This window comes from Dendroctonus ponderosae, unplaced genomic scaffold, assembly GCF_020466585.1.
Source record: "Dendroctonus ponderosae isolate FM_Combo_2020 unplaced genomic scaffold, Dpon_F_20191213v2 Dpon_F_20191213_6, whole genome shotgun sequence".
Lineage (NCBI taxonomy): Eukaryota > Metazoa > Arthropoda > Insecta > Coleoptera > Curculionidae > Dendroctonus > Dendroctonus ponderosae.
Window position 1 is genome coordinate 7,814,529 of NW_026018814.1, and position 26,960 is coordinate 7,841,488.

At 35.1% G+C, this 26,960-nt stretch overlaps 5 protein-coding genes and 1 long non-coding RNA gene across 15 annotated transcripts; 3 read left to right on the forward strand and 3 right to left on the reverse strand.

The window, feature by feature from the left end:
* Positions 1-256: 256 nt before the first annotated feature.
* LOC125504971 lies at positions 257-934 on the reverse strand. Its single transcript, XR_007281851.1, has 2 exons — positions 486-934; positions 257-406 (listed from the first exon to the last, which is right to left on the reverse strand). It is a non-coding gene; the product is annotated as an uncharacterized LOC125504971 (long non-coding RNA).
* A 328-nt stretch (positions 935-1,262) lies between these two features.
* Positions 1,263-6,321, forward strand: LOC109532721. 2 transcript variants are annotated; one of them, XM_019897727.2, is made up of 12 exons: positions 1,263-1,719; positions 1,785-1,963; positions 2,432-2,539; positions 2,738-2,884; positions 2,966-3,235; positions 3,292-3,469; positions 3,526-3,662; positions 3,718-3,883; positions 3,941-4,176; positions 4,242-4,369; positions 4,438-4,585; positions 5,206-6,321. In XM_019897727.2, exons 1-12 carry the CDS (start codon positions 1,570-1,572, stop codon positions 5,315-5,317), a joined length of 1,959 nt encoding a protein of 652 aa, XP_019753286.1. In that variant the 5' UTR covers positions 1,263-1,569; the 3' UTR covers positions 5,318-6,321. The 2 variants fall into 2 exon arrangements, with proteins under 2 accessions (XP_019753286.1, XP_019753287.1); XM_019897728.2 differs by having other exon boundaries at positions 4,242-4,357.
* Positions 6,322-7,388: 1,067 nt separating this feature from the next.
* Positions 7,389-8,408, reverse strand: LOC109532724 (ribonuclease kappa-B). Its single transcript, XM_019897733.2, has 3 exons — positions 8,225-8,408; positions 8,053-8,172; positions 7,389-7,934 (listed from the first exon to the last, which is right to left on the reverse strand). The coding sequence occupies exons 1-3, from the start codon at positions 8,291-8,293 to the stop codon at positions 7,833-7,835; spliced, it is 291 nt and encodes a 96-aa protein (XP_019753292.1). The 5' UTR covers positions 8,294-8,408; the 3' UTR covers positions 7,389-7,832.
* Positions 8,409-8,544: 136 nt separating this feature from the next.
* LOC109532722 (pleckstrin homology domain-containing family F member 2) lies at positions 8,545-15,049 on the forward strand. 6 transcript variants are annotated; one of them, XM_019897732.2, is made up of 9 exons: positions 8,546-8,674; positions 8,994-9,058; positions 11,062-11,263; positions 11,327-11,455; positions 11,709-11,815; positions 11,908-12,067; positions 12,418-12,500; positions 14,008-14,050; positions 14,336-15,049. In XM_019897732.2, the coding sequence occupies exons 1-8, from the start codon at positions 8,659-8,661 to the stop codon at positions 14,038-14,040; spliced, it is 795 nt and encodes a 264-aa protein (XP_019753291.1). In that variant the 5' UTR covers positions 8,546-8,658; the 3' UTR covers positions 14,041-14,050; positions 14,336-15,049. The 6 variants fall into 6 exon arrangements, with proteins under 6 accessions (XP_019753288.1, XP_019753291.1, XP_048523546.1 ...); XM_019897729.2 differs by lacking the exons at positions 14,008-14,050; positions 14,336-15,049 and adding an exon at positions 13,106-13,879 and having other exon boundaries at positions 8,545-8,674; XM_048667589.1 differs by lacking the exons at positions 14,008-14,050; positions 14,336-15,049 and adding an exon at positions 13,106-13,879 and having other exon boundaries at positions 12,418-12,504.
* Positions 15,050-16,401: 1,352 nt separating this feature from the next.
* On the forward strand, positions 16,402-25,390 carry LOC109532718. Its single transcript, XM_048667268.1, has 12 exons — positions 16,402-17,638; positions 20,426-20,563; positions 20,628-20,871; positions 21,787-21,924; positions 22,107-22,129; positions 22,198-22,263; positions 22,911-23,094; positions 23,520-23,761; positions 23,816-24,304; positions 24,379-24,618; positions 24,678-24,921; positions 25,197-25,390. Exons 1-12 carry the CDS (start codon positions 16,609-16,611, stop codon positions 25,294-25,296), a joined length of 3,138 nt encoding a protein of 1,045 aa, XP_048523225.1. The 5' UTR covers positions 16,402-16,608; the 3' UTR covers positions 25,297-25,390.
* LOC109532726 lies at positions 17,799-26,918 on the reverse strand. 4 transcript variants are annotated; one of them, XM_019897738.2, is made up of 5 exons: positions 26,129-26,918; positions 25,913-26,073; positions 25,663-25,860; positions 25,405-25,600; positions 17,799-18,764 (listed from the first exon to the last, which is right to left on the reverse strand). In XM_019897738.2, exons 1-4 carry the CDS (start codon positions 26,710-26,712, stop codon positions 25,416-25,418), a joined length of 1,128 nt encoding a protein of 375 aa, XP_019753297.2. In that variant the 5' UTR covers positions 26,713-26,918; the 3' UTR covers positions 17,799-18,764; positions 25,405-25,415. The 4 variants fall into 4 exon arrangements, with proteins under 4 accessions (XP_019753297.2, XP_019753296.2, XP_019753298.2 ...); XM_019897737.2 differs by lacking the exon at positions 17,799-18,764 and adding an exon at positions 20,404-20,768; XM_019897739.2 differs by lacking the exon at positions 17,799-18,764 and adding an exon at positions 21,937-22,295.
* Between the last annotated feature and the right edge of the window lie 42 nt (positions 26,919-26,960).

The following is a 26,960-nucleotide window of genomic DNA, read 5'->3' on the forward strand; positions in this document are numbered from 1 at the left end:
ACAAACAAGAAATGCTAGTAACTGTTTGGATTGGTTAAGAGTCCGCGCCAGTTTTTAAACGCTTCGTTTCACTCCAGTCATAAAAAAACTGCTTATCGCCTAATTTTCAAAGCTAGCGCAAGTACGAATTGCATTCTTTATTGTCTCTTAAATGAATTTTTAGTAGTATGTACATATAGTTAAGTTGTTTAGAAACTACGTATAGCTGTCTCTGTCTTATGAGCATACGACTATACATATAAATGACTGCGACAGCAACATATTACGCGTTTATTGTAGTAAGAGAGGAAAAAGAGTCGACTTCTTTTAGGCTACAACATCAGAGACTAGGAATTCCATTATTTGCCCCTGACTAACATTGTAGAACTGTTTAACAGGTTATAAGACGCGTTTGTCCTAAAATACACTAATTTATTTACAATCTATAGCACCTATTTCTACACTAGTTTCTTAAGAGGTGAAAAATGTTGTTAATGTTAACTTACCTGCTCAAGTTCAAATTCTTCAGCCATAATTCAAACTTCCACCTAAAAATATTGTCCTCAGTTTGGACGTCATTCCAAGATTTGTAAGTCAACCTCAAAAGTCAACTTTCAAACACTTTGCAAAAGACAAAATGTGAATTTGACATGTTTCTGCATTGTTTGACAGAAACCATTTACCCAAAATTATCAATGTTGCTTAACAAACTCGTGGTTCTCATCAAAACTACAGAAACAATTTAATTTTGAAATTTTGCAACTAAACTTCTTAACTTAACTTAAAGAACTTCAGTTCACAGAAGATCCCCCCTTCTGGAAGATGTTCCGTGCTGCAGCTTGTAAATATTTAAATCTGTCTGTCGGTTGCAAGCAAATTTTTTGCTGTATTACTCGATCGATAACTATTGATTTTGACTCGTAGATGAGATCATGGGGTCGGACATGAAAATATTGGCGACACTGAGTGATAATTTTGTTCGTTTTTAGCATTCCAAATGCATTTTACTTACTTCAAATTCGACGATAAATGAATAAATTAGCATTGTTTACTATTCTCACTCTCTGATACCTTTTCGTCCTTTAAATTGGGTCAATATAAAAATCATACTGATAATATTAGAATATGAGAATTAATAAAAATTATAACGAATGGAGGAAATGAAGCAACAAATAGGGGATGCTTAAAATATATCTATTTTTTGTATATTTCTTTACCAGAGGCAAAAATTACACTTCGTCATATCACGTGACAAGTTCACTTACGTTGGTACTGCGGCATAACAGATTTCATAGGCAGCTGGCAGATTGACTTTTGACGTTAATGAGCAAATGTGCTTCCATTAGTCGAGTCCTTTTAAGTTGTTGCAGTCGATTTTAGTTAAATTCCCGTTTATTTGTTACCTTTTGCTGCCACTCACTTAATATCGTTGATCAAATAGTTATACAAACAGTTAAAATATCTGTGAAACTCTGCAAAAACAAGGTCAAAATAATACATTTTCACTGTCAAAACTGATTCAGAATGTAGTGTGGTGTTTTTTATTTTTCTGCTTTAATAGCAGCCTGTTTTCCTATTGATTTGGTTACAATGTCGGAGATTAAAATACCGATAAATAGGCCCAGTTCGGCAGCTTCACCTCCAAATTGCGCAATTTGCTTAGGAAATTGTACCAACAAATGTTTTTCAGACTCTTGTCTGCACGAGTTTTGTTTCCGATGTCTGTTGGAATGGTCCAAGGTGCATATCTCTCATTTGTAACTAACAATGAGTCAATAGGAACATACTGTAATTGTCTTTTTCAGATCAAGGCAGAATGTCCTTTGTGCAAGCAGCCATTTAAATCCATAATTCACAATGTTAAGTCAAATGAAGATTATGATGAACATGTTGTTGAAACACCTAGAAATGAAGAAGTGCGCCTTGAAGATGTATGGTTCTTGCCAGTACCAATCACTCCACAGAGGCATGAGTTTCATGTCAGGTATGATTTGTAGTCTATAGTCAAATTCACATTTAGTTTCTAGATCTTCTTTAAGTTCCTTCTAGATGTTTCTGTAAAATCTTTAATTGGGGCATTTTTCCTCAGTTGATGGGGTTTGGATATAGCGTATAAGTTATATATCAAGTAGTAGGGATCATACGCCATACTTAAGATTACCACTAGGTGATAACTTCTATATTACTTTCAGATAACGAATTCGTTCTATACATATATTTAAAAGAATACACTAATTTCCAATTCGAGATAAAATTCGCTTATTTTGATGACGCTATCCCATCACTTCTCAATATATTAATTATTTTAATTAGTACTCAAAATACAAAAATATAACTAGCAACCCTTGTTAAGATTTATTAAGAATATGAGTACAATGACTTCCAGCGTATTTACCCATACAACTGACAGGAATTGCACACGTTGTTATATTTACTTTATTTTGTTTATTAGAACTACGTTTACTGTGGACTCCAGAGGAGAACATGCAATCCAGCAAATGCTCCTTTCACATCCCCTGACTGCCGGTGGTCGGATAACTGTAAACGCAGGGATTCCTACGTGAGTCACTGACAGAGATTGTACATTTTATCCGATGCTGCTAAACTCCACTAACTAAATTAAGCTTCTGAGTGGTTCTGGCAGGCAAAGGAGGGCAGGACAGTTTGGATTTTTTTCTTAAACAATGCCCTCTTATGCTTCCAGATTACAAATAATTAGTATTTGCTTAAAGGTTTTAATCAGATTTTTCGATTTTAGCTCCAGGAGTCACGGGTTTTCTGCCAGACATAGAAGGGACTATTCTGCAACTAGTTTCCGAAGATCATTATATGCGCAAAATTTATGGGTGGATGCACTTCCCGATTTGACTGGCCGCTACAGGGATTGTTCCCCAGTTTTTTTTAGGTACACAGTAGTCGACCACCAACGGCTTTCAATTTACGAAATATCCACTTAGTTAATCAACACTGTCTTTGTATATTACAGAAATAATCCAGGAGCAAGACAACGCCTCGTTCCATGGCTAAATCGTGAATTAAATGCCATCCTTTTTGAAAACACTCAACTAATTATGCATTTGGTTGACTTGATTATGGAGCGTTTGCTTAGTTATCATATTTGTAGCCGTGCCTTTCGGAATTTGCTGCGAGAGTATTTGGATTCGAAAACTGATCAGTTTGTCCACGAGTTTTACAGTTTTATGAGATCACCATTTGATATGATCGGCTATGATCGCAATGTAATGTATTCATCAAGGTAAGCTATTAAGCAACGCTAACGAGGACAATAGGAAAATGTAAGTAAAATTGTAGGCCGCAATCCCCAGCCCCCATTTTAGAAGATGATACTGTCGAAGTGCCGGATTTTAGTGACGAAGATAGTGATGTCGTGCTGATCGGTGAAACACGTACTCCAGAACCTGTTACAATTAATTTAATTGAAAGCAATTCTGATTCTGATGACGAGCCCATCATGGTTTCAGGTCAACTGGTACCAAAATTGGCTTTTTGATGTAGACAAATTAATTAATTGTGCCCCATTTTTAGGTTCCCTTGCCGTTACCCGCTCCAAATTGTAGCCCACCTCCAGAAGTAACAGCGCGAGCTCCTTCTCCAGTGTCTGTGGCAAATCTTCCTCCTAAACTTAGATATAAACATTTGTGCTTAAGTGAGAAACGTTATAGGTAGAATACAACGTTAAATGTTTAACTCGAATTTAAGTCGGAGTTTTATGCATAGGTGGACGAATAAAACACGACATTCCTGGTCAAGTTCGTCCAACAGTTCACAAAGTGGATCTCAGGAACAACATAAAAATAAATCGTATAAAAAATATAAGAAAAGATTGCTGCTGAATAAGTTGGCAAGGCGTCGAATTCTCAAGCTCTCGGATAGTAGCACGGAAGTATGTTTATTTCATACTTACGTAATTTTTCAGTTAAGAACTTGCGAATTACTGCAGGTCGAGGTCACTAGTGAATCAGACACGGATGACAACAAACCACTGATCGACATCGTGAAAGAAATCAAGCACAAAAAAAGCAAAAAGGACAGAAAACGGAAACGCCATGAAAGTTACACGTTGAAAAGAGACTCAATGACTGAAGGCAACTCCTCCCAACTCTACCCAATCGACCTGTCGGCTTCCACTTCAATGGAGCCGATGGGCTTGGATTTATCTTTACCCAGTTGTTCCAGGTAGGTTAAAAAACTGACAAAAATTACGTATCGTATCTAAACCGATATTTCTCAATTTTTTTAAGGTATCCTAGTACATCATCCAATAGCAATAGGTTTCACATCGGGCTCCCAAAAACAAGATCGACAGTTGAGCTATCTAACAATGGTCAGTACACTTCAGTGCAGATAGAAACATCAGGTGATTTAGCTGGTAATTTTTATTATTTTTTTATCCCTGCTCACATAGTGTTTTTCTAACTGTAATAATGCATTTTTCAGATACTTACGAACCTTCCACGTCAAAGACAAAAATTAAAATTGTCAGCAATGGCCACAACAGTCCTCAACATTCAAGGGACTATGGGACCGATGATAGCAGTAGCAGTACTGAACCTTATAAGCTACCGAGTGTTCGAAGTGAAATCAAGTAAGTACATTGTTTATTTTCAAAGATTTAACCCGCTAATCTAACAAAGAACTTGAGTTAGATAAGGTTTTTTTCAAAGCCTTGTCGAATGATTAGTTTTTGTATGCATATGTAAAGTCGGATTCTCACATAGACTTCCACGGTCGTCACTATTCGTAACGTCAGCTAGAGACAAAATGCCGTTTTCGCTTTTAATTATGCGCTACTATTAGTTTCTCCTGGCGTCACTCATCGATTTACAACTGTATAAAAAAACCTGTGCGTACCAAGAAGTTCATTTATTCTCATTCACTCTTCACATTGATAAAACACTACACCTTAGTAGATCAGGTTTTTCCAAGAACAGCAACGTTTTTCTAAATTGAATAGGTGGAATCCTTAAGGTAACTTTGCAAGCAAAGTTTAGTATGAATAACAGTTAATGTATGAGGTGGTGAACATTTACAAAAGTTTCACATACACATTTACAACACATTAAGGAAATCGCACAAGAGGCAAAAGTTATGTAACGGATTTTTTTGCGACGGCGAAAAACCGTATAATAAAACTAATTTTTATATTGAAGACTTAAAAACTGTTTAGCATTTTTGCTGAGACTGATAATTGCTCTTTCCAAACAGGGAGGTAAAAGTTGAAAATCCAGGACCTAGCACAAGTAAAGCAAAACCACTAGTTTTAAGGAGAGATCGTGATAAATGGTACACGCTCTGTGGGAATGATTCTTCTGATTAATGCGAATTTACGATCAGACTAGTTTTTGTTGGAATATGTACTCTGTAATAATATACTGTATTATTGTATATAATACTGTAATGTGTATATATTATTAAATTATGTGGTTGAAAATTGGATCAATTTGAGCCGTTTCGTATTGCTAAAGAAAGAATAGGCTCCGGAAATTGGCTCTGTAAATGGAAACGAATATATATCCTGGAAACGAATGTCCCTTTCTCTTCACTGAAATGTACATATTTATTTATTTTTAGTTAACTTCTGGCTTAGTTTTGCCAGTGTTCCCAAAGGAAATTTAGAATAATTATTATAATAGTAGAATACAACGTAGTGGAAGTTAATAAATTATCTTGTACATAATACTACTGTCAGTGTAAATCAGCCATTACTCGTACCCAATTGTAGTATAAAGATCAATTCAAATGAATTAAATCACTTTATTTTAATTAATATTTCACTTTAAGATCATTGATTATTGCTATTTTGCAAGTTTTTCACAAAAAAACTTCCGTTTACAGTGCCTAGAGTACTGTATAAAACTGAAAAATTTGCATTGTAAAATCGTTCAATTAAATTGAGGATGCAACAAGGGACAATTGTGCTTTTTTCGGCGCAAATTGGTAAATAAATGTGATACTGCTGATTAATAGCAGGAAATTATCCTTTTTTGCGCAACCTCAAGCTAAGGTTGTCCTAGGCTGACTTAAATTAAATATTTATATTTCATATTTTTTCAATTTTATGTTCGATTTTATTTCCAATTTACTTAAGCGGTTTTGTTCTAACAACAACTTCGATCTGACCAGTGATTTTTTTTTATTGAACAGTGCATCTGGTTACAGTAAATGTTTTACTGTTCAGTTCGAAATTGCTTATTGGAACACACTTATAGTGATAAAAACCGCTCAGCGTAGCGTATTTTGAGATACAGAAGTATTCTGGTGAAGTTTTCGACTTTACCTATAGACAATTTAGCCAAATAAAGTCGTATTTTATACATGCAATTTTTGTTTTTTTTTAAATTGATTCTCATAGAAAATTCTTGCGTTCAGGAGGTAGATTTGGCTGTCTTTAGCTGGTAGATTTAGACTGATCTCAGTAATAATCTAACTTTTTAGCCATTTTTTTTTGTCTTATCAATATGTTGTTTTATATGAAATTTGATTGAACGGTTGAATGTGGATAGGAACGAAATAGCAACATTTATTGCAAATTTGCAATTGACGACGACTGTTTAAAATGTACTGAAAGGTATATTAACATTTTCCTAAAATAATGGTAACGAATAAATAACGATTTGAAATGTATTCAAAGTTTATTTTTTTACATGGTTTCGGTTGCAATGATCTTACATTATTCTGATTCTCTAGTCCATATATTAATTTCTTGTGTAATGATATCTGTAGTGCGTCCGATTTTTAGGTTTTTTTTAAATTTTTATTTCTTGTTTTTAAAGACAGCATTTTTTTGCAAATATTGGAAATTCATATTATGCCATTTTCCGCCCCATAACTTTTGAGTCAATGGCCAAGCTTTGGGTAAACGTATTTCCTTCTTCAAGTAGGATAAATTACAGTCCGGACAAATCAAAAAAAGTATAACGTTTTTTTTCCAGGGAGAAACACGAGTTAAACTAAGTTCAACTAATAATGTTTTTTTTTTCAATTTCCACGTTTTGCTCCAGAGTATTTGGTCTTCATATCTACATAGCCTATATTTTAAAAATTACCTCGTCCGCACGGTTGTTTATAGAATATGGTATATTTTAGCCCTGGAGAAGAAAGATGATTTTCGAGCTGGGCTATTTTTTCAAGACCATAACAGACCTCAGATTAATATCTTTGCACCAATCTGAGCCTCAACATTTTCTAATTTTCGTCTAAGTCGTTCATCGAACCTTTCAAAAAACACTTGGAATGGTTTTTATGACTTAGTTTTAAAACCAACAATGTGTTTGTGTTGGAAATTCATCAGTACTAAATTATAATTTTTAATTCCTGGTGGTTAATTTTAAGATGATGCGCCTCCAATTGAATTTGCCAAAGATAGCATTCAATTAAAAAGTGCTGACTTAAATAATTTTGTTTTATTGAACTATCTAGACCTACCAATTGCATGTCCTCTATTTACAATTAACAATGCACAATTTGGGATTTAAGAAATAAATATGCACAGCAAAACTACGAGCATAGCGAACATTTACAGGGAGGGTGAGTGCTATGCCACATATATCAACTAATTAATATTAACATAACAATTGTTTACCTTATGTGCCTAATCTTGGAATGAAGAATTGAAAATACTGTTTTACACATTAAATAAATCTAAGAGAATTCCACAACTTGATGTTTCTAGGCTGTGGTAACCAAAGAAGCCAAGGGCTTCAAATGAAGATTTACACCATATTTTTTGTTCCTACTGACAGTTGGTGGATGTTAAGTTGCAGGTTGATGATTTATGTTACTTGAACAAGTCTGAACTGTTTTTGTTTGGATTTTTGGGATGGGGAAGAGTTTTATACGCTCAACGATGACCTATTGTTGAGCCAGAATTGATGGGCCGATACAGCCAAAGTGATCAGATATAATAGAGCTGCTATCCAGCAATTGTAGGCGTTCTGCAATAAACAATATCACATGAGGGGGTGTATGAAAAACTTTCGTTGACTGATTGCTCTGTTAGTTTTAAATGCGTGAAATAAGTAATTTGGGTGTGTTCTCAGTCAACCAACTTACCTGTTGATACCCATTGGTCATCTGCGCGTAAAAGTCCTCCAACGACGTGAATTTTTCCACTTCAGGAACATCTTCAGCTAGGGCAACCGCTTCAACCCAGTAGAAAATCCCCATAAGGGCCTGGACAGGAAAATCAACTGATACTGGTAAAAAATACGTGCATTAAACTTACCAACTGAATAATGCCCCACGCACTGATAATCAGACCACACAGAGACAGTTTGGGCCCGCAAATTGCCATTTTTTGCTAGTATTTTAAAGTCCTAAAATAAATTCAACCTATAAATGTCATGTGATTATTGACTTTCGTCTGAGGATCGTGACTTTTTTGACGTATATCTGTCGAAAATCAGGTGACGAGAGAAGTAAGGGAAGATGTCAAAAATTTTGTTCTCATAGCACTATAAGTACGTGAGTTAGATAAGGATAAGAGGTGTATTTTATTCAAACTAGTTGACTGATTTCGGATTGCCGCCCATGCCTAGCAGGTTGATCCGTCAAAGATGTGCCAGTTATTTGACAGTGTAGATGTCACAATCCGTAATATTGGTTAGTTGAGTGTTGTGCGTTTTTGTTTTTCGTTAAATATCGCTTAAAACGACTGCGATGGTTGATAAGTTAGGTAAGTTTCCAAACTTTAATCGACTAATCTTAATTTCAATTAATAATGTCCACAATCTGATAGACAGCAATCGACATTGTGACGGTGCATTACAAAATCCCCAATTCCGCCTATCTACCTTATAAGGTTAAATAGTTATAAATGTTTTTCATGGTCTGTTTAGTATCCCCTATTGTTTTTCAGTGGTATGAAAGTATATGATTTCCAAATCTGATTTAATTAAACCGCAAAAGAGAGTTCTTGATGAAGCACTGATTCCAGTCGACTGCAGGCCTTTGATTTTACCTTGAAAGTTAAACAATTATTATGTCTGTTGTAGTTAATAGTGAAGCTAATGCCAGGCGTATTGCTATGGTCGAGAGCTGTTTTGGCAGTTCTGGGCAAGTAAGTAGAAATAACTGAATTATACCTAACAACTCCACAAGTTGCTGGTTTTTTAACGTATCCAAACTCCACTCTAATAACAATTTTGCTATTGATAATAGTTCAAATGAACATTGCACAATTCCCCATTTTATTATTTCTTGTAGTACTTGATGATTTTGGGTAATCACATTATGGTGGCTTGTGGCAGTGGCTTCTTTTTATTTCCAAAGGCACGTTCTCATACGTTATACTTCTTTGCCAATTACTGCTATGTGCCAACTGTGTGTTTTCATAATTATTACCGTAGATAATTGACTAATTTCAAATTCGATTCTATTTATGGAACTTGAATAGTAATACTTATGGAGGTAGTAAATACCCAAGTATATTAGTTTGTTATCATCCTACCTTAGAAGTTATGTGTAGTTAAATGATAATTTAAAAATCTATTGTGTATTTCCTAATACTGGCTGCCAAAATTTATCCAATACAGTTTCGTAAATTGAAAAAAAAATATTATCACTGGAGTAAAAGTGAATAAGGAACAAAGAAACATTAAATTAAGCTAGGGAATCCCCCTTGAGTAGCAACGGTATCATTCGTACATTAATATAGTCTAATATTTGCGTAATCGCTTTAGCTCAACAATTAGCTCCAAGTAAACTCGACTAGATTAAGCGAAACAGACTAGCCGTGTTTTATCTTATGCCCATGGCCAGTGATAACTGCAAAATTGTCAACAAGACTAGATGACGTTAGTGCGGTTTCAAAATGCAAGATTAAAGCTTTTATCTAATTGGTAAAGATTCCCAGCAATACATTGCTAATTCTTTTTTAATGTCAAACTTTATCGTTAAGGAACGTCCTAATTATTTCACATTTTTGCGATTTGCAAGTTTTCAGGCTGTATATTATTTTAATTAATTAGGCTTATTACTAGGAAATTATGTTATTATTTGTCCTGGACTTGAACATTCCTTGCCGAAATGCTGTTAGGGCTTATATGAATGAATATTGATTACGTCTCAGCACAAGAATGTTCATAGTTTCACAACTACCAAATTCAGACAGATATACATCGAGCCGGAAGCTGATAGGAAAATCAGTTTGTGTTAACTATGGAAAATTTCAAATCAATTGACTGCCGCATTGATTTTTCAGAATTTTTTAAACTTAAACAAACTAAACTCAAGCAGAACAAAATCAACGTTACACTGACAACTTTGGAACTGGATGAATCCTGATTGCTGCGAGCGATTCTATTTCTGTTTGAAACGTTATTTAGTGCGATTCGTTTTCGGTTAGTGCGTGTTTTTGCGAAAAATTAGTGCTGCAGATAAATTTTCTACAGGATGGCAAATGAAACAATCCAAAATTGGAGAAAGTTCCACATCCACTCAGTTTAACAAAAAAAACGTTTTTTAGAATTTCAACCCAAAAAATGCATTAAGATGAACTCGTATTTCTAAAAAAGTTTTTGACTTTTTCGCTCATCTCTTTTATTTACATAGTGGTCTTAAAAAAATAAACTTTTTAATCAGTCAGACTCAGAATCACAGATTTCGGGGGCAATTTTGAGTTGGGTAATTTTCTTAAAATGTCTATGAAGTTTTAGCTTCAACATTTAACGCTGCAAGACCAAAAAGTTGATTTTTTGAGACCACCCTGTAAATAGAAGAAATGGCTTAAAAATTAAAAAACTGTTTCGAGCTATTTGCTTTATTTTTAAACTCTTGAGATCCAAAAACTTATTTTTGTCTAAATTTTTTGCCAAAACACTGATTAATAAAAAACAAATGGGGCTCAATAAGGCTTCTCTCTAACCAATCCGAATATATCCAGTTCCAAAGTTAGGGCAAATTTGGCTCTGGAACGTTCATTATGTTAAGCAGTTTAAATTAAAGCGAACATGTATTTATTTATATCGGGAAATATTAGTTATTAATATTCAGGGTTCGATTCTTAAATTCTACAAACAACCAATACTCGCCCATTTGTATGTATCCTGTTTAATTTTTTAGCCTTTGGCTGTTCCTGGTCGAGTTTTAGTTGGTGAAGGTGTCCTAACGAAAATGTGTCGAAAAAAACCCAAGACCAGACAGTTCTACCTGTTTAACGATATACTGGTTTACGGCAATATCATTATCAATAAGAAAAAATACAATAAACAACATATCATTCCATTGGAAGAAGTAAAATTGGAAAGCATAGAAGATGATCCCCGTAAGTTTTACTGGATGGGCTTGAAACCATGAAAATTGCGATTAATTTGGGGGCGGTTTTCAGGTGGTTATCAACATGGATGGCTAATTAAGACTGCTTCGAAATCGTTCGCCGTTTATGCGGCCACGCCCGTGGAAAAGGGGGAATGGATGGCCCATATCAATAAATGCATTGATGATCTTCTCAGGAAAAGTAAGAAACTTCCTGTTTAGAAAAACAATTAAGGAACTAGCCTAGACATTTTGTTGTGCTAGGCTCCAACTATTAACGTTCATTAGCGTGATTGGAGAAAGTGTCTTATCATAACTGTGGGTCATTTACCTAATTTGCAATTGCAACGAGCTACGTGGGTAGAGGAAGTTGCAAACATAATTGTCTTTGCCTTAAAATAACCGACATTGACGATTAACGTTAAAACGATTAATAAATGTGTTTTATTTTACAGGTGGCAAAAAAGCTGTAGCAGAACACGCTGCAGTTTGGGTTCCCGATGGCAAAGCCCACGTCTGTATGCATTGTGAAAAGTCCCAATTTACCTTGATAAATAGAAGGGTGCGTTAATTATAGTTAATAGTCAATACCCCCAACTGCGTTTCAAAATATTTTAATTTATCCTGTCTATTCTTATTTTTTTTGGGTTTTAGCATCATTGTCGTAAGTGTGGAGCTGTTGTGTGCGGTCCCTGCTCAAATAAACGATTCCTCCTTCCAAGTCAGAGCTCAAAACCTCTGCGAGTGTGTCTGCGATGCTACGATGTCCTTAGTGGTGCCAAAGCCAATAATTTAGCTGATTCAGCTCACAAAAGTAAGTGTAAATATTTGTTAATGGGCTAATCGCATCAAATATTTCCCACAAATACCACCAAACACTGAAGAGTAGATCGCGCATCAATCCGCTCTATATAAATATTTTAGAATCTAATAAGTAAAAGCTTTTCTAATCTCTTCAAAGGATGTTTGCTTGATTTTTATTTCCTAAATCAAGAAAATAATCTCCGTTATTCATTTAATGAATCATTTATCTAGACTTTTAATGATTCATTGCATACACATGAGCAATGACAAATGTTGTTATTATGCATTGCAGATTTGTGTCAGCCTTTAAATAAAATTTCATATTGGTTATCACTTTACTAAATTCAGTTTTACTTTCAGGCAATAATCAAGATTCTTCAGGAGAAGAAGATTCGGATGATGATGACGAAGCACAGAAAGGACAAGACATGGCACATGATGTGGTAAGTGAGTCTCAACGTTTTGAAGCTGCTAATTTGATGAAAATCCAGATTTTACGCAGTATTTTTGCAAAATTACGTTTGTGATCAATCGGTTTCAAGGCTTAGATGAGAATGCTAATTATTCCGCAAAGTGTGAATTTCGTTTCAGTAACAGTTTTTAATCGGACTTAATAATTCTCTTCTAAAAGTTCTGGTGAAGTGTTAACTAATCCATATTAGTGGTGTTTGGAGAGAGGTAAGTAGTTTTACAATGTTAGTAACTATTCTTCTCTGTACTTTACAGTTGTACTGTTTTAGCGTTTTTTCGGCCTTAAAACGACGCTCTATTGCAGAAAATTATAGTTTTTTTATTTGGATGATGGAACGAAAGACTTTTCTTTTTAGCTTAAACAGCTGCAGTTTTAATAGTGCATGTTAGATAGACCTTTAAATAAGTAGTTTTTTAGTATTATTTTACTGTAAATACTTTTGTCATGGAAAGGAAATTTTTTCTTGCAATAAACTGCTTGAATGCGCTTTTTTATTTATTTGTTTATCTTTTTTCTTGCATTGCTCCAGTCTGTCTCCGCCTTGGCTTAAATATATAACAAAGTATTTTTTTCCAGTATATGATGACCGAAAAGACGCTTTGGTACCAATGGGGTAGTAGATATATGAATGACAAACCAGAGAAAACCACTGGATGTGGGGGATGTTTTAAAAGAAAATGATGAATTTAATTAGAAAATTTAAGATAAACTATTAAAAGTGACTGATTTACTGTAGGTTGTGATGGGATTGCAAATTGTTATCAACGCTAGTAGGAAATGTTGAAACAGTTTTCATTACATAGTTTCTTGAGAACTGCTTGGTTTTAAATGTACTTGGTTTGATTTAAGATGATTTTGATTTAACTGATAACGTGCAGAATGGAGAAAATTTGCAGAATCTTTTGAGTTAATTGATGATGGAGATTTTCGAACAGTGAACTGAGATCAAGCTTAGTACATTAAAATACAAATATTGTAATTGTTGGATATTGGACTACAAGTTTAGTTAATTTAAAAAAAATCGCTTCTAGTCCTAAAATAGTCATAAATGGAATTGCAATCTCCTTAGTAAGTAGGCATATTATCTCATATTTAAAAATCTCCTTTTAGCACTCTTTATGTATGTTTCTATAATAATACGTTTATTACTTTTTTCACCACTCTTATCCCTATAAGCACAAAGTATATTTTATAATTATATAATTGGTCAGTAACGACTAACGCTGGTTTAATGTGGAAATAGGTAGAAGATACTCAATTAAGTGAGGTGATGTTGGCTGAAATTTTCGTATAATTTTAATTGTGTTCAGTAATAATTGACAAACCAGTAAAAGCAATCGTTTATTGAAATGATCGATGTTTTATTCTTCCTTTAGTTTGTAACCCCCTGCACCAAATTTCCACTATGTTATTACTAATATTTTCATTTTAATAGCTGTAATTTTCTACTACTAACCATAATTATTTTCTTCTGATAGTTCAAAAGCCATTGTCTGGGCTATGCTTGCTGACCCAACCTTTGTAAGTGGTGTTGATTTGAAAATTGCTTGAATTTTCGCGTAAACTATTGCTTAAAGTCGGTGTTAGTGTGAAACACATTTTCAGACTCTTCAGTTTGCAGTAGACCATACACACTTTTGAGTGTTTATTAATTTGCGTTTGTATTTCGAATCACTTTATCGGCAATGCTTCTTTTAGTTAGGAAGTGCAACAGTTTATTGAAGTAGTTCAAACATGTGGTTTGTTCTTGGCATGCCTATGAAAATTGTATGTATGTGGTTTTCTAACTCACGTTTCGGTTTTCAGCCTAAATTTTACGGGGACAATGAAAAGGCGGAGTAAAGCCAGTTTTACAATTCCACAGAAAAAAATTGAAGAACTGTAGATAGATAGATATAGCATCATTAAAACTCGAACTAAACAGAATGCCAGAGGATAATATATAAATATATATTTTTAATATGAACTCACTATATATACAGGCTTAAGCCGTCATGATTGTATTGTATAAGCAAACTAAATTTTGGGATTTGAAGTCAAATAAAAAATTAGTATTTGAATACAACTATAGGTTTTTAAAGTATTATATTCTGTTAATTGAACTTGGTTTTTAACTCGTTATAATTGTTATTTGCATTTTCATGGAAATAAAACAAGAATTGCTACCCAAATCCATGATGAGATTGTTCTGAAAAGTATTTGAGACTGTTTTGTGGGAGTTTTTACCAACACGTGGAGGTAGTAGACATTCTTGTTTAATTCAGTACCATCCCAAATGCAAGGGCGCAATTTGTAAATATTATTTTTATTAGGATTATTTATTGTAACAAAAAATATATTCGTTTTTACTGGTTGTTAATAGTCGATGAGTATGGATTTGAGTTAACTCTGAGATGACATAAATAAATAAAAAAAATCTTGTATTTCTCTTGGTTATTATAAATTTATATGCATAGATTTTGTATTGATGCCGATTGTATTTTTTCTTAATAAATTGGTTCAACGGGAAGTATTTTGAAATGAAACGTGTTTGATTTTCAAACCGCTTATTTAATCACAAACATATGGGACATGTTTAAAATCTTACATCAAAATATGTAATTTTGTTGAAAATTCTGTTGTAAAGTGTATACAACGAAATTATTTCAAATCAAGAGCGAGTTTATTTGCCCAACTAGTATAAAGTATAAGCAGCATGCGATCTAAATAAGTTGATGTTTTGCTATGATCATTTGGGCATTGTAAGAATTGTAGCTAAAACATGTTTTAATTAAATTTGTATGCCATCAAATTTCTACTATTGGCATGGTTTACAAATGCATTTACTTCGATGCGGGAATGTTAATTCAGAAATACAAATATTTTGGTTCAAATGCCTCCACCAATACATTTTGCGGCATTAAAAATAGGAAATATCGCTATTGAATAATTTGGGGTGAACACTAGCAAATGATTAATTCAAACTTAAAACTTGATTAAAATTATGCCTGTTGCTACTTCCATATAGTTTCACTTTTAACGAGGAAAGCAATTTTCGATTTATTAAGTATTGTGTGATTTTTAATGAGAAATTGACTTGAAAAAGAACAAAACAGTGAATCCTTCGCATTAAAATTTTTATGGTGTCGGCCAAATGAAATAAATTCGATAGTAATAAATGGGGTTTTAAACACGTTAAATGGCGATCGACATTTTTTCAATCAAAACTTGTATACAGGGTGAGTCATGTAACAGTGGCCATATCAACTTTCTTATTTTAAATGAAACACACTGTAATTTACTCATTTTTTTTATTTCGCCGATTTTTTTTCCTGTTGCGGTAATATTAAATGTTTTCAAATTTATTGGAAAAATTCACATTAACGAAATAAAATGTTCTCTTTGGCTTCTTTGCTTAGCACCATATTATAACGGTATTTTTAATTGCGTTATAATTGCAGGTTTGTTTTATCAATGGACGTCTTGAAAGTCTAGTTTAAGTACTCTTGAAAAAATGAACCATTTTTGATTGGGTATAAACCATCTGGTTTTGCGTAAAAAAAACTTCCAATATCAAACAAATCCACGTGTCAATTATTTTTAAAATAAATCTCTGGACAAATTATTTTTGTAATTTCGATAACCGAATTTAAAGCATTTTAGTAGCAACTAACAAACGCAAAACATTGCAAATTGAGCATAAAGAAATTAATCTCGCGAGATCAACTCAAAAGCAAGAGATTTAAAAGCCCACAATTTATCTGCAATCTCTTAAACGATAAACAAAACAGTTTACGTAATTTTTTCATGGTCCCACAAACCCGTATATCGGATTGCGGATTATTTCATGCATCAGACAGTTAACTAACGTGAACCCGCACATTTTTTATATCCTTTTACGAATTCCTTTACACCAGCCTCTTCTAAGGTCGCTCTTTCAAACTGGTTTTCCCAGAATCTTCACTGAATTACCATTCTTTATTTACTAATAAAATTAAGTTCCTGATTCGAAAGAGCCGCTGTCGAGTGGTCGCACTATGTCTAGGTCGTGTCTACTAGTGGTGTTTGTTTAGTTCTTGGTATTTGTGTTGTGTTAAACTATGGAATCTACTACTGATCTAGTTACTCAGTCCATTGCGGACTTGACCGCGGACAAAACGAAAAAGAAAAAGACTATCAGAGAGCGGATTTCTTACGTAAAGGAAGTGATTACGGTCGAGCCATTGATTGCCTCCTACGTTTTGTCCGCGATTTTGGTAAAACCTGCTTTGCTGGTGTTGGAATATGATAAAGCCTGCAGGGCCAATTTGGGCTTGAATGAGACTGTTTGCGACAACATTGTAAACAGCGATGATACAATATACTTGAACGAAACCGAGCAAATCCAGCTACTGATCAGCGATGTGCATTCTTGGCAGCTTCCCATTCAAAGTGTGATGCCTTTGATTCTGGTGCTCTTCCTCGGCTCCTACAGCGATCGGCACCAATGGAGAAAGCCTTTTTTGCTCTTGCCATTGATAGGAGAGCTTTTTGCAGTAGCTGGATGCATTATCTCAGTGCTACTTATGGACACTTGGTCTCTAGAGGTGCAAGGCGTGGTGCAAACAGTGGTACCTTCCTTCTTCGGCGGCCAAACTATGCTTACCATGGCAGTTTTCGCATATATTGCCGATGTTAGTACATTGGAAATGAGGACACTTCGTGTAGGCATAGTTCAGATAGTCATAAATGCATGTGTTCCAACCGTGCAATCCTTCAGCGCTGTTCTGTTCACTTCAATTGGATACATCGGAGTTTTGATAATTGCCGGGTTTCTATATTTAAGCGGTATAATTTACGGTTTTTTCTGCATAAAAGAGCCGAAAAAACCGATTAAGGAGTCTAAGAAAAATTTCCTGCTGGATATTTTCGATACAAGGCACGCCATCGATACTTTTAAGCTGATACTGAAGAAAAGCCCTGGGAACGATCGGCTTTTTATTGTGCTCTTACTGCTGGGGATGTTTGTCTACACTTTGGTCAATGTGGGGGAAGACAGTGTGTTTTTTCTCTACACCAGAGGGTTTTTGAATTGGAGTATTGTGCAGTATACTTCGTTCTTAACCGCCAACACTCTCATCCATTTAGTGGGTAAGTACCTACTTACTAGACAGGGTAAAACTGCAATTTAAAATGAAGCTTTGTTTACATACAAGTCCTAAGAAAATGGCAATTCCTGAAAAATGTTTATCGCTAATGGCACTTTAATTGCGACGATTAAAAACTGGAAACCGGTTCTTTAGCAAACTAGTTAGTCTAATGATTGTTTATTTTTACAAATTATAGACAGTCCTTCAAGCTATTTAATCTACAGAGTGACACTCAACAAGCTTTTTTATTTCATAGTTACTAAGTCGGAAAATATTTAAACTATTATTTGGACTGTTTTGTCTGCAACTGCAAACTTAGTGGCGGGGCACGTATACTAAAAATTTCTCCGCAAAATTCTTCTAGTTTCGTTTCAAAAGCTTTAATTCTTAAAACTCTTGGTATAAAAGTCCATATTAAGAAATTTGTTAAAATCAGCGAAAAGTACAGTTCACCTCAACGCACACCGGTTCATTAAGGCGGAAAAAATCTATAATTGACACCCTGTATAAATTTGTTTGATTCTATATATGTACAGGGTGTTCACATAAACCTGGCTAGGCAAATGCTCAGTATTCGATATTAGTTATTAGTTAGGTATGGGTAGCCCAGTTAATTTTCAGGAGTTGGCACAGAGTTGCAGTGATCCATTTGGTAAAATGTTAGTCCTAAAAAATGTGACTTTTTTTCTTGTTTTGTTGAAATTCCATGCACGGGCCCCGTAAAGCTTTAATCCGTTCCTCGGTTAAATGCTAAGCGTAATTAAAAGTGCGGCACAGAGAGACGCGATGAGTTAAACGAAAAATACTCTACAAGTTCAGAGTTGTGTGTTCAGTAAATAATAGTGTGCTCTAAATGTCGTGAAAATTTTGAATTTCACTCATCGTCAAGTGAACTTTCGCTGGATTTCAAAGAACTTGTGGGACACATTTTGAATTGAGTTTTTCAAAAACAAATTTCTCAGAAACGAAAAATAGTCTACAACTTCAGAGATGTGCATTCAGTAAAGAAGAGTACGCTCTTAATGTCGTCAAAATTTAAGAAGATTATTATAGAATAAAAATTCTACATGTACATGGCAACTAGGGGCAAAGTCATGCTAAGCTTACCGAAAGCTGCGTAGTGCCACCTGGAAATAAAGAAGAAAATGTGTTTAATACAGCAGAAAATCTGTCGAACGCCAAACTTATTTGAAACCAGCAAAGCAAAGAGAGAGAAATATCTAAACTACTACTACGAACTAAACTCAGTTCAAGTTAAAAGATTTATAGATCACAGATCATTCTTACCAGCTTTCTTCAAGCTGGCGCCCCATCCACCATTTTCTACCCATAAATGCTCGGAAACTTCCCTACACTTTCACAAACTACCGCACTTGCCATAAGGGCTACAATGTTTCTATATTCGCCATCTATAAACGCGATTCACACGACACAAAGTATTATCGACCGATCTCGTCCACTGTCGGTAGCAAACTTATCAACCTTTTCGAAAAAAATACACCGAAGTACAGAATAAACATGATTATTTAATAATTCGCATGTTGGCCCTTTCGATGATTCATTATTCTGCTCTTGTTTGGCAGTTCGATTTCAGTTTGTTTATTTTTCACATTTTTGTAGAAAGTGCGTGTTCGCATTGCAATATTTCCAAGGCAAATTTCACGTGCCAACTAAACGAAAAACGGTCCAAGCGATGATCTTTCACTAATTTAATTTTAAATTTAGGGTCATTTATATTTGTCTGAATTTCACTCAGCTGTAGTGATTAATGCACAACGCCAACACTAAAATTAATAACCGAATTAATTTTGTTTTTCTACAAATATTGACTAAACAAAAAAACCGCAAAGAAATCACCTAAAAATTAAACTGTTGATCAATTTTCGAACGATCATAAAAACCAAAGAAATTTCAACTAATTAAAAATGTCCTTTAAGAGTTCTGATTTCAAAAATTATTGCGCCACAAGCGCAATTCGAGGTGCAGCGTAGTGAGACGCGATGAGTTATAACTAACTCACCCTCAAATCCATATAACTTTTTGGAATATACAGGATGTTTTGTATGTCTATGCATTGGAATGGTTCCTTTATTTGGAATTTCTATCTATCTTTCTTATTTCTATAGTATACCTACATTATWAAAAAAATCACTGATTTTCTCGATATTCTAAAAACATCTTCTAACATCTACAGGCTGTTATAAAAAAATTGTAGTTTGAAAGCTATTCATTCAAACGCGATTACAGTACTAAACTTTTTATACTCCAAAACTATGCGTGATACCAAAAAAAGCCAAACGACCTTTTCTCATCCAAATTGAGCAATAAGCAAAAAATATATTTTTTAAWGAAAAATAGGTGGCTTTTTTCATMATTTTTTAAATAAAGTTTTTCWAAAAACCTTCCTGTGCCACTGACAAATCTGAAAACCCGTTTYATMGCAAAAAAATCTCTTTATTTGTGCATTCTATTAACTCTGAYAYCCTGTAGATCCAAACTAAGCTGTTTTTCAATATGAAAAGTCCTAGAAAACMCCCTGTATACAACATTTGGAACAACTAACGCAATAAAGCACASAAAGAAGCAAAACTCCTTCAACTGTGACAAGCATATGATGGAACACCCTGTATATTCACAATAAAAGCTGCACTTTTACATTTGCATATATATCAACGGCTAATAACGTGTTTGCTAAAAGAAAGGGAATTGATGAAATCATCACGACTACTTATGAGGAATATTTATCTTAGCGMGAARATTTTAWTKCAAATTTATGTTTTTATTCAAGGAACAATTATAGCAGTGCCATTATTTACAAAATTCCTCAAACTGCACGATTTGGTCATACTGTTGCTATCGTTTCTGGATAAAATTGTGTGCAACATATTCTTCGGAATTGCCCAAGACAGCGTTCTGATGTATGTCGGTAAGTTGAAATAGTAACTAACTGCACATTAGTTACCTAAACTAGGTTTCCATTGATCTTGCAGGAGCCGCTGTTAGTTTGATAACAGGCGTTACTTCAATATCTTTGCGCTCATTAGCGACTAAAGTCGTATCTGAGAACGATCTAGGTAAGGCTCAGTCTCTATTTGGGATAGTCGAAGCGATCGGCCCAGCAGTGGCAGCCCCTGTATATAATGTGGGAATCTATAGTCACACCTACGAAACGTTACCGTCTGCATTCTTCTACTTTAGTGCCATCGTCTATGCTGTCTATGTCCTGATAATCATGTAAGATATTTATCATTTCTACAGAGTAAATTTTTTTGGTATATATTTCCAGGTCTTTGTAGTCGATTTTTTCCAGTTCCACAAATTAATCTGAACTTTTTTTTCTGCATCCACGTTAATTATTTGATGAGGGCATGCATATTCTAGATGGCCCAGAATTTTCAGCAAAAGGTGGTTTGTAAATTTAAATGTTGCGGTTTTTCAGCGAGTTTAAAATTTTACCCTTCTAAATATCCTTAGAAGTTTGAAATTTTCGATATTCGAGATAGTTCTTGAGACGCTCTGTCCAAAAGTTGTAGGTGGTTGATCAAACAATTTTGGAAAAGAATCTCTTGGGCTCCATCTAAGAGTTTTCCTCTTAAAAGTTGACGAAAGAACGTGTTCAATGTTCAATGATCAGCAAGTTAATTAAAAAAAAAAACAAACGTTTTTGCAAGACTTGAAATCGGCTTGAATTATTGATCGTTTATCGGATAGAAACGATTCAATGATCTCTTGCATTCGTGAAAAAAACATTCTTCCACGCTATAGGGTTTGCTGTCTTCAGGTGTGAATTGTGATTTTCTTATTTTCTACAAAGTAATTTTCAAAARTTTCAAGTTTCTTTCAGATCTTTGTTAARTGATTYTAATTTTTCAAATATTCACCGTAAATGCCTTCCWTCCTCAGGGATTTGTGTGTATTTTGTTGTYTTTAAATCTATTTMTTTGGTSTTTCTACAGTATGTAGAGTGAAACCCGGGCTAAGATCCTCGATTTATTCACCCAGTTTTAAAACAGTGAGTTAAAAATTATGTAAAAAAGACAAACATGAATACACAAATGGAAAACTTTGCTTAGAAAGACCTGGAAAATCGGACTCGTAAAACGTTCAGTAACAAAGCAAATATTCAAGAACGGTTTAACTAATTTTCAGATGGATGTACATTCGAGATAAAGCAAAAAATAAGCAATCTAAGGCAACCAATGGTACCACCACTAGCAACGGGGTGCAGAACAACGGCGCTGTCTTTGAAAAGCCGATTCAAATGGAAGACATTCAAGTTACGCACATGTAAACAGATTGTAACACTTGTAAATATATTCCTTTACTTAAAGTTTCACTTTTATGGGATTTATTTGATTTATTGCGGTTAATTGTACATATTAAAATCTGGGTCGTATGCAAAATAACATTAATCTTTAACCCCTGATGACCAGGCAATTAATACGGATTGGGATCGTGTCTTTGCTTAGGCACAGTTTTCATACGCATTATTGTCTCGCCAAGCACAACACATAGGATAAGAACGTCCAAAAAACGTCCATTGATGACGATTTAAATCAGTTCACTCTCGTAATAATCCAGCTAGTTTTCTCTCGTGTGCCTGTTGTCCCATATTCGATTTTACTGGTAAGAACCGGCCAATATGAGAACTAACACACCTAAATAAACCAATCAACTAAACCTGTGGTCTAACAGTACAGTCATAACAGTTTAAATTAGTGGCAGGTAAATGATAATGTTGCTGCAAATTTTATTATCAAGATGCGGTTCACATGCAGGTAACTAAATAACGCACTTTTTAGTATTAAATTATCAATAGCAATAATGAATCAGTGATTGTGGCAATTCATTTCCTTTGCTTGTTTTGCGCGGTTTGAACTCAAGTCATCCCATTTAAGTCACCAGTTGAGTCGCGCTATTAATTTTGTAAGAATGCAGAACAATGGAAAGAATCTTTATTACAATCGTAAAAACGCCGCATTGTTAACGGGTACTTTTGTGCGAGTGATTTTGCTATTTTTCCCTATTAACTGCTAAAATGTTCCACCTAACATGTGCCAAATCACCGATTTAAAAGACAATCATGAAAACTACTAGAAAGTTGCCAAACAGCTTCGAAAACTAGCAAAACAACCGCATCGTCTTGAACTTGGCCTTCAATTTTTCATCAATTGTCTTCCGCTTGATCAAGCCTCCAGGTATATGCCCACTCTATAGTAACATATTGAATGGATAAATGCCGTTATGTTAAATATAATCGGCGATTTCAACAGTTTGGCCCAATTGGAAGTCGATAATGTATCCGGATAGCGAAAAAAATGCCCAAGAAACGTTTAAGGACACTATCAAACGCCTTAAGAAAGTCGTAACAGTGGAACCGCTTATTGCATTCTATCAAATGGCGCTGTTCATATCAAAACCAGCTCTCGATAATTTGGAATTTGAAAAAGCCTGCAGGTGAGTGAATCGAAGCCATTGATTTATACTGGGTGAGTCAAGGGTGGAAATGTTTTCAGTAGTTGTTGTTTGTGTTGAATCCATCCTCATAGCATTTTGCGAACGAAAAAGACGGAAGACTGACGAGTAAAAAAGTGCATGTGCTCTAGTTAATTTTTGCAAGGGCTTTGTACTGAAACACTAATAAATTAAAAAAATTGGTGTTACACGGACATACCGGTAACATTGTTGCTGCTATTCTCAAAAGGCGAGGAATAAGCATCAGCAATTCAAATTAAACTTTGGCACACTCTGTATATATTTGTATGAAATATAAATAAATATGAGAAAAATTGGGACTTTGAAACTAAGTATAGAAAAACGCGCACTATATTTTTCGTTCTAAAACGGGTATAAATACCAATATGGCAACTGTTATATTTCAGAGTAAATTTGAACTTCAACAGCTCGGTATGTGATTCCATACTAAATGGTAATCACAGCCATTACTCTAGTGAAAACGAAGAAATCCAGAAGATAATCATCAGCATGCATTCCTGGCAACAGCCGCTCCAGAGCTTCAGTCCACTAATTCTAGTGCTATTTCTGGGCTCTTTTAGCGATAGGCATAAGTGGCGAAAGCCCTTTTTCCTGGTACCGATAGTTGGAGAATTAAGCGGACTAGTCGGTGAGAACGAGGAAAATCAAAACTAAGTAAAAACATGAGAATGACTCTTTTCAGGTTGCATCCTGTGCGTGATATTCAAGAAGCAATTGCCTTTGGAGGCCCAGGGAATCTCGCAAAAAGTGATTCCGTCGTTTTTCGGCGGGCAAACCATGCTCGCGATGGCCACCACAGCTTATATAGCGGATATAAGTACAATTGAAATGCGAACTTTGCGTCTAGGTATAGTGCAAATTGTGATCAGTGTAGTATTGCCGTTTGTTCAGTCTTTCAGTGGGATATTTTTTGTCAAAGTTGGATACCTGAGTGTTTTGGGTACTTCCACATCTTTGTATCTCCTAGCGTTGCTGTATGGGGTCTTGTGGATTAAGGAGACACGAAAGGACAGAACGAAGACCAGTGAAAGATGTATTTTGGCTGATATGTTTGACCCCAAGCACGCGAAAGAAACCTTCAACTTACTTGTGAAGAAAAGCGCGGAAAATGATAGATTTTTAATTTGGATTCTGGTGCTAATGGTTTTTCTATATCGAGCAGCATTTGATGGTACTGGGCTGTAAGAGTTGCAGTTTTAATCAGCCTTCTTCTAGCACTTTTTTAACTAATGTCGTTGTTTTTAGGCGAGAGCAACGTTTTATATTTATATACTCAAAGCGTTTTTCAATGGACTCCGCTGGAATACAGCTACTTCCTAACAGTGAACTCCTTGGTGGCTTTGGCTGGACATCTATTCGGAGTGCCCTTATTTACGCGAGTTCTGCACTTGAGTGATTCAGTTATTTTACTGATAGCTATAATAGACAAGATTGTGACGAATTTATTTTTTGGGCTGGCAACTGGCCCTCGTGTCTTTTACGCCGGTAAGCTTTAGATGGGAAAGTTCAAACAGCAGGAATACAAAAGCAAAAACTGTGTTTAGGAGTGGCTGTTAGCATAGTGACGAGAGTTTACAGGACAGCAAAGAAATCCATAGCCACGAAAATAGTGAGCAAAAACGATGTGGGGAAAGCTCAGTCGCTATTAGGAATATGCGATGTTTTGGCTCCTGCGCTTTTTGTCCCCATTTACAACAAAATAATTTACATGGAAACCTTCCACAGTTTTCCTGCAGCCTTTTTCTTTTGCAGCATCCTGCTTTATGGCATCAGCTGTATTTTTATCATGTAAGTATACCTACATTATTAGATATTTCATTACTCTTACTTTTAATGCGGTTTTAATTTGCTCCAAGATTCTGGACAGTCAATTATCGCGTAAATTCCACAAGGATGGGTTTAAATCGTAATCAGATAGTTTTCCTCATTGATATGTCCTTTAAAATAATCTGTTAGATACTAGTTTTGACTACATGATTAAATTTCTTGATTATCATTAAGATATTTTCGTTATTTTGGTCCTGATAAAAAACAGATTTAAATTGTTTGTGGCGCCATTTTAGAATCATGTATGTGCGACTCAACAGGAAGACAAACTCAGAAGTTTTAACTCCTGATAGTCCAGACAAAACCAACATAGGATCAGGAACTACACACCTATAACCGTTGTATGAGGAGGATTTTCAGCTCCTAATAGCGTCTAAACCACTCTGTGATATACATATTTATTTACAATTATACTAGGTATACCAGAAAATTGATTTATTTTACCTTTTGGGCGACTAAAACGTGAAGTCCTTGGGGATTGGTTTGGTTGCTTTGGTTTCGAAGATGTCTTCCGTTTGCTTAATGTCCCCAGTTAGGAGTTTCATTAGCTTTTTATTTTTATATACAGCGGGAAGTTTTACATCATTCCGGACTGACCAGGATGCAACTTCCTTACATTGACGATAATCGCCCATCCGAACTGCAAATCCAAAAAGGCTTCTGTAACCGTGTTCTTTTTTACTAGGAATTATGAGAACTTACTCCAATAATCTATTAGACTGAGCATCACTTGGCAAAGTTCTGCTTCCATTTTAAACCTCAGCAGAACCTCGATAAGAGTGTGCACAACCCCAGTTCGGTTTTGCTTTAAGGATACTTTTACTATAAAGGGAATTTTATTAACAATTATACTGCAGAGACCCTCGTACTTATCCAACAGGCCTAAGGCAATTTGGTGATCTGAAAAGCGCATTATCAACTATTTTAGTAGTTTGATGTGTTTGCTACATGCCTGAAAACCATTCACTGAGCATGCAAGCTTGCCAAAGACAATCTAAGGCGAAGTAGTCGTCGTACTGTTCAGCAAGCATCTCCGAGAAGTGTAGAAGGTTTACTAGAGTGGCTTCACTATGATTTGCTATGCTATTACGAATTAGGTGCTTTAGAGTACTCCTATAAATAGCCACAGTTTAGAGACTAAATATATTTGTTTGTTGTAACCACTCACCGAACTTTCGGTCTCAAAAATCCGTTTTCCTTATAAACCTTTTCAAAAATAGTCAGTGACTTTGTGATGTCGCCTTTAATCCAAATTGCCTCAGCTTTGTAGTGTTCAAAGTTGGAATACTCGTGTAAAAACTCTGGCCTGGTTTTTTCAAAGAGCTGTACAATTTTTACTATTGCGTCTTTGTCACCACAACGAGAACACACAGATAGGGCTTCGATGAGCACCGGTAGAAAAGGGGCCTTGTCATATTTAATGCAGTGGTTGGTTAAATCTCCTATTGCAGCACTATCACTAGAGTTAATGGCGTTTTGTAGTAGAGCATTCACATCGTGAAGGATTTTTATGGAGTTTCCAACGCGTTCAATTGATATCTGCTTGATGTTGGATTGAGCAAGACTAGTTCGATATTGCCATTTGGACCGTTGTCGCTGCACTAACTGGGAAGTAAATTCATCCAATACTCCTGGTTCGTCTTTAGCGGGCTGATGTAGGTGAAAACACGGACAGGGTTGTAATTTTTTAAGTGCTAGAATTAGAAGTGTTGAAGGGTACAAGGAAGCGCTCCTGCTGCAGTAAATTGCCATTTGTAGCCAGTGCGTTGATGTTACCTCCCTTTTGCGTTGGCTCTCCAAACTACATCTAGGTAGTACAGTTTACTAAACTAAAACTCTAACTGAAACTAAACTTATTATGGTTTATTCTTGTTTGTGTGTTTCTGTTGTTGTTATTTGCAGATGTTTAGGTTAGATCAGGGTCATTCTGCCAGTCGAAACCACAGAACATCTCTGTGCAGAGATGTTCTGTGGTCAAAACTTTCTTTCCACAGATCATA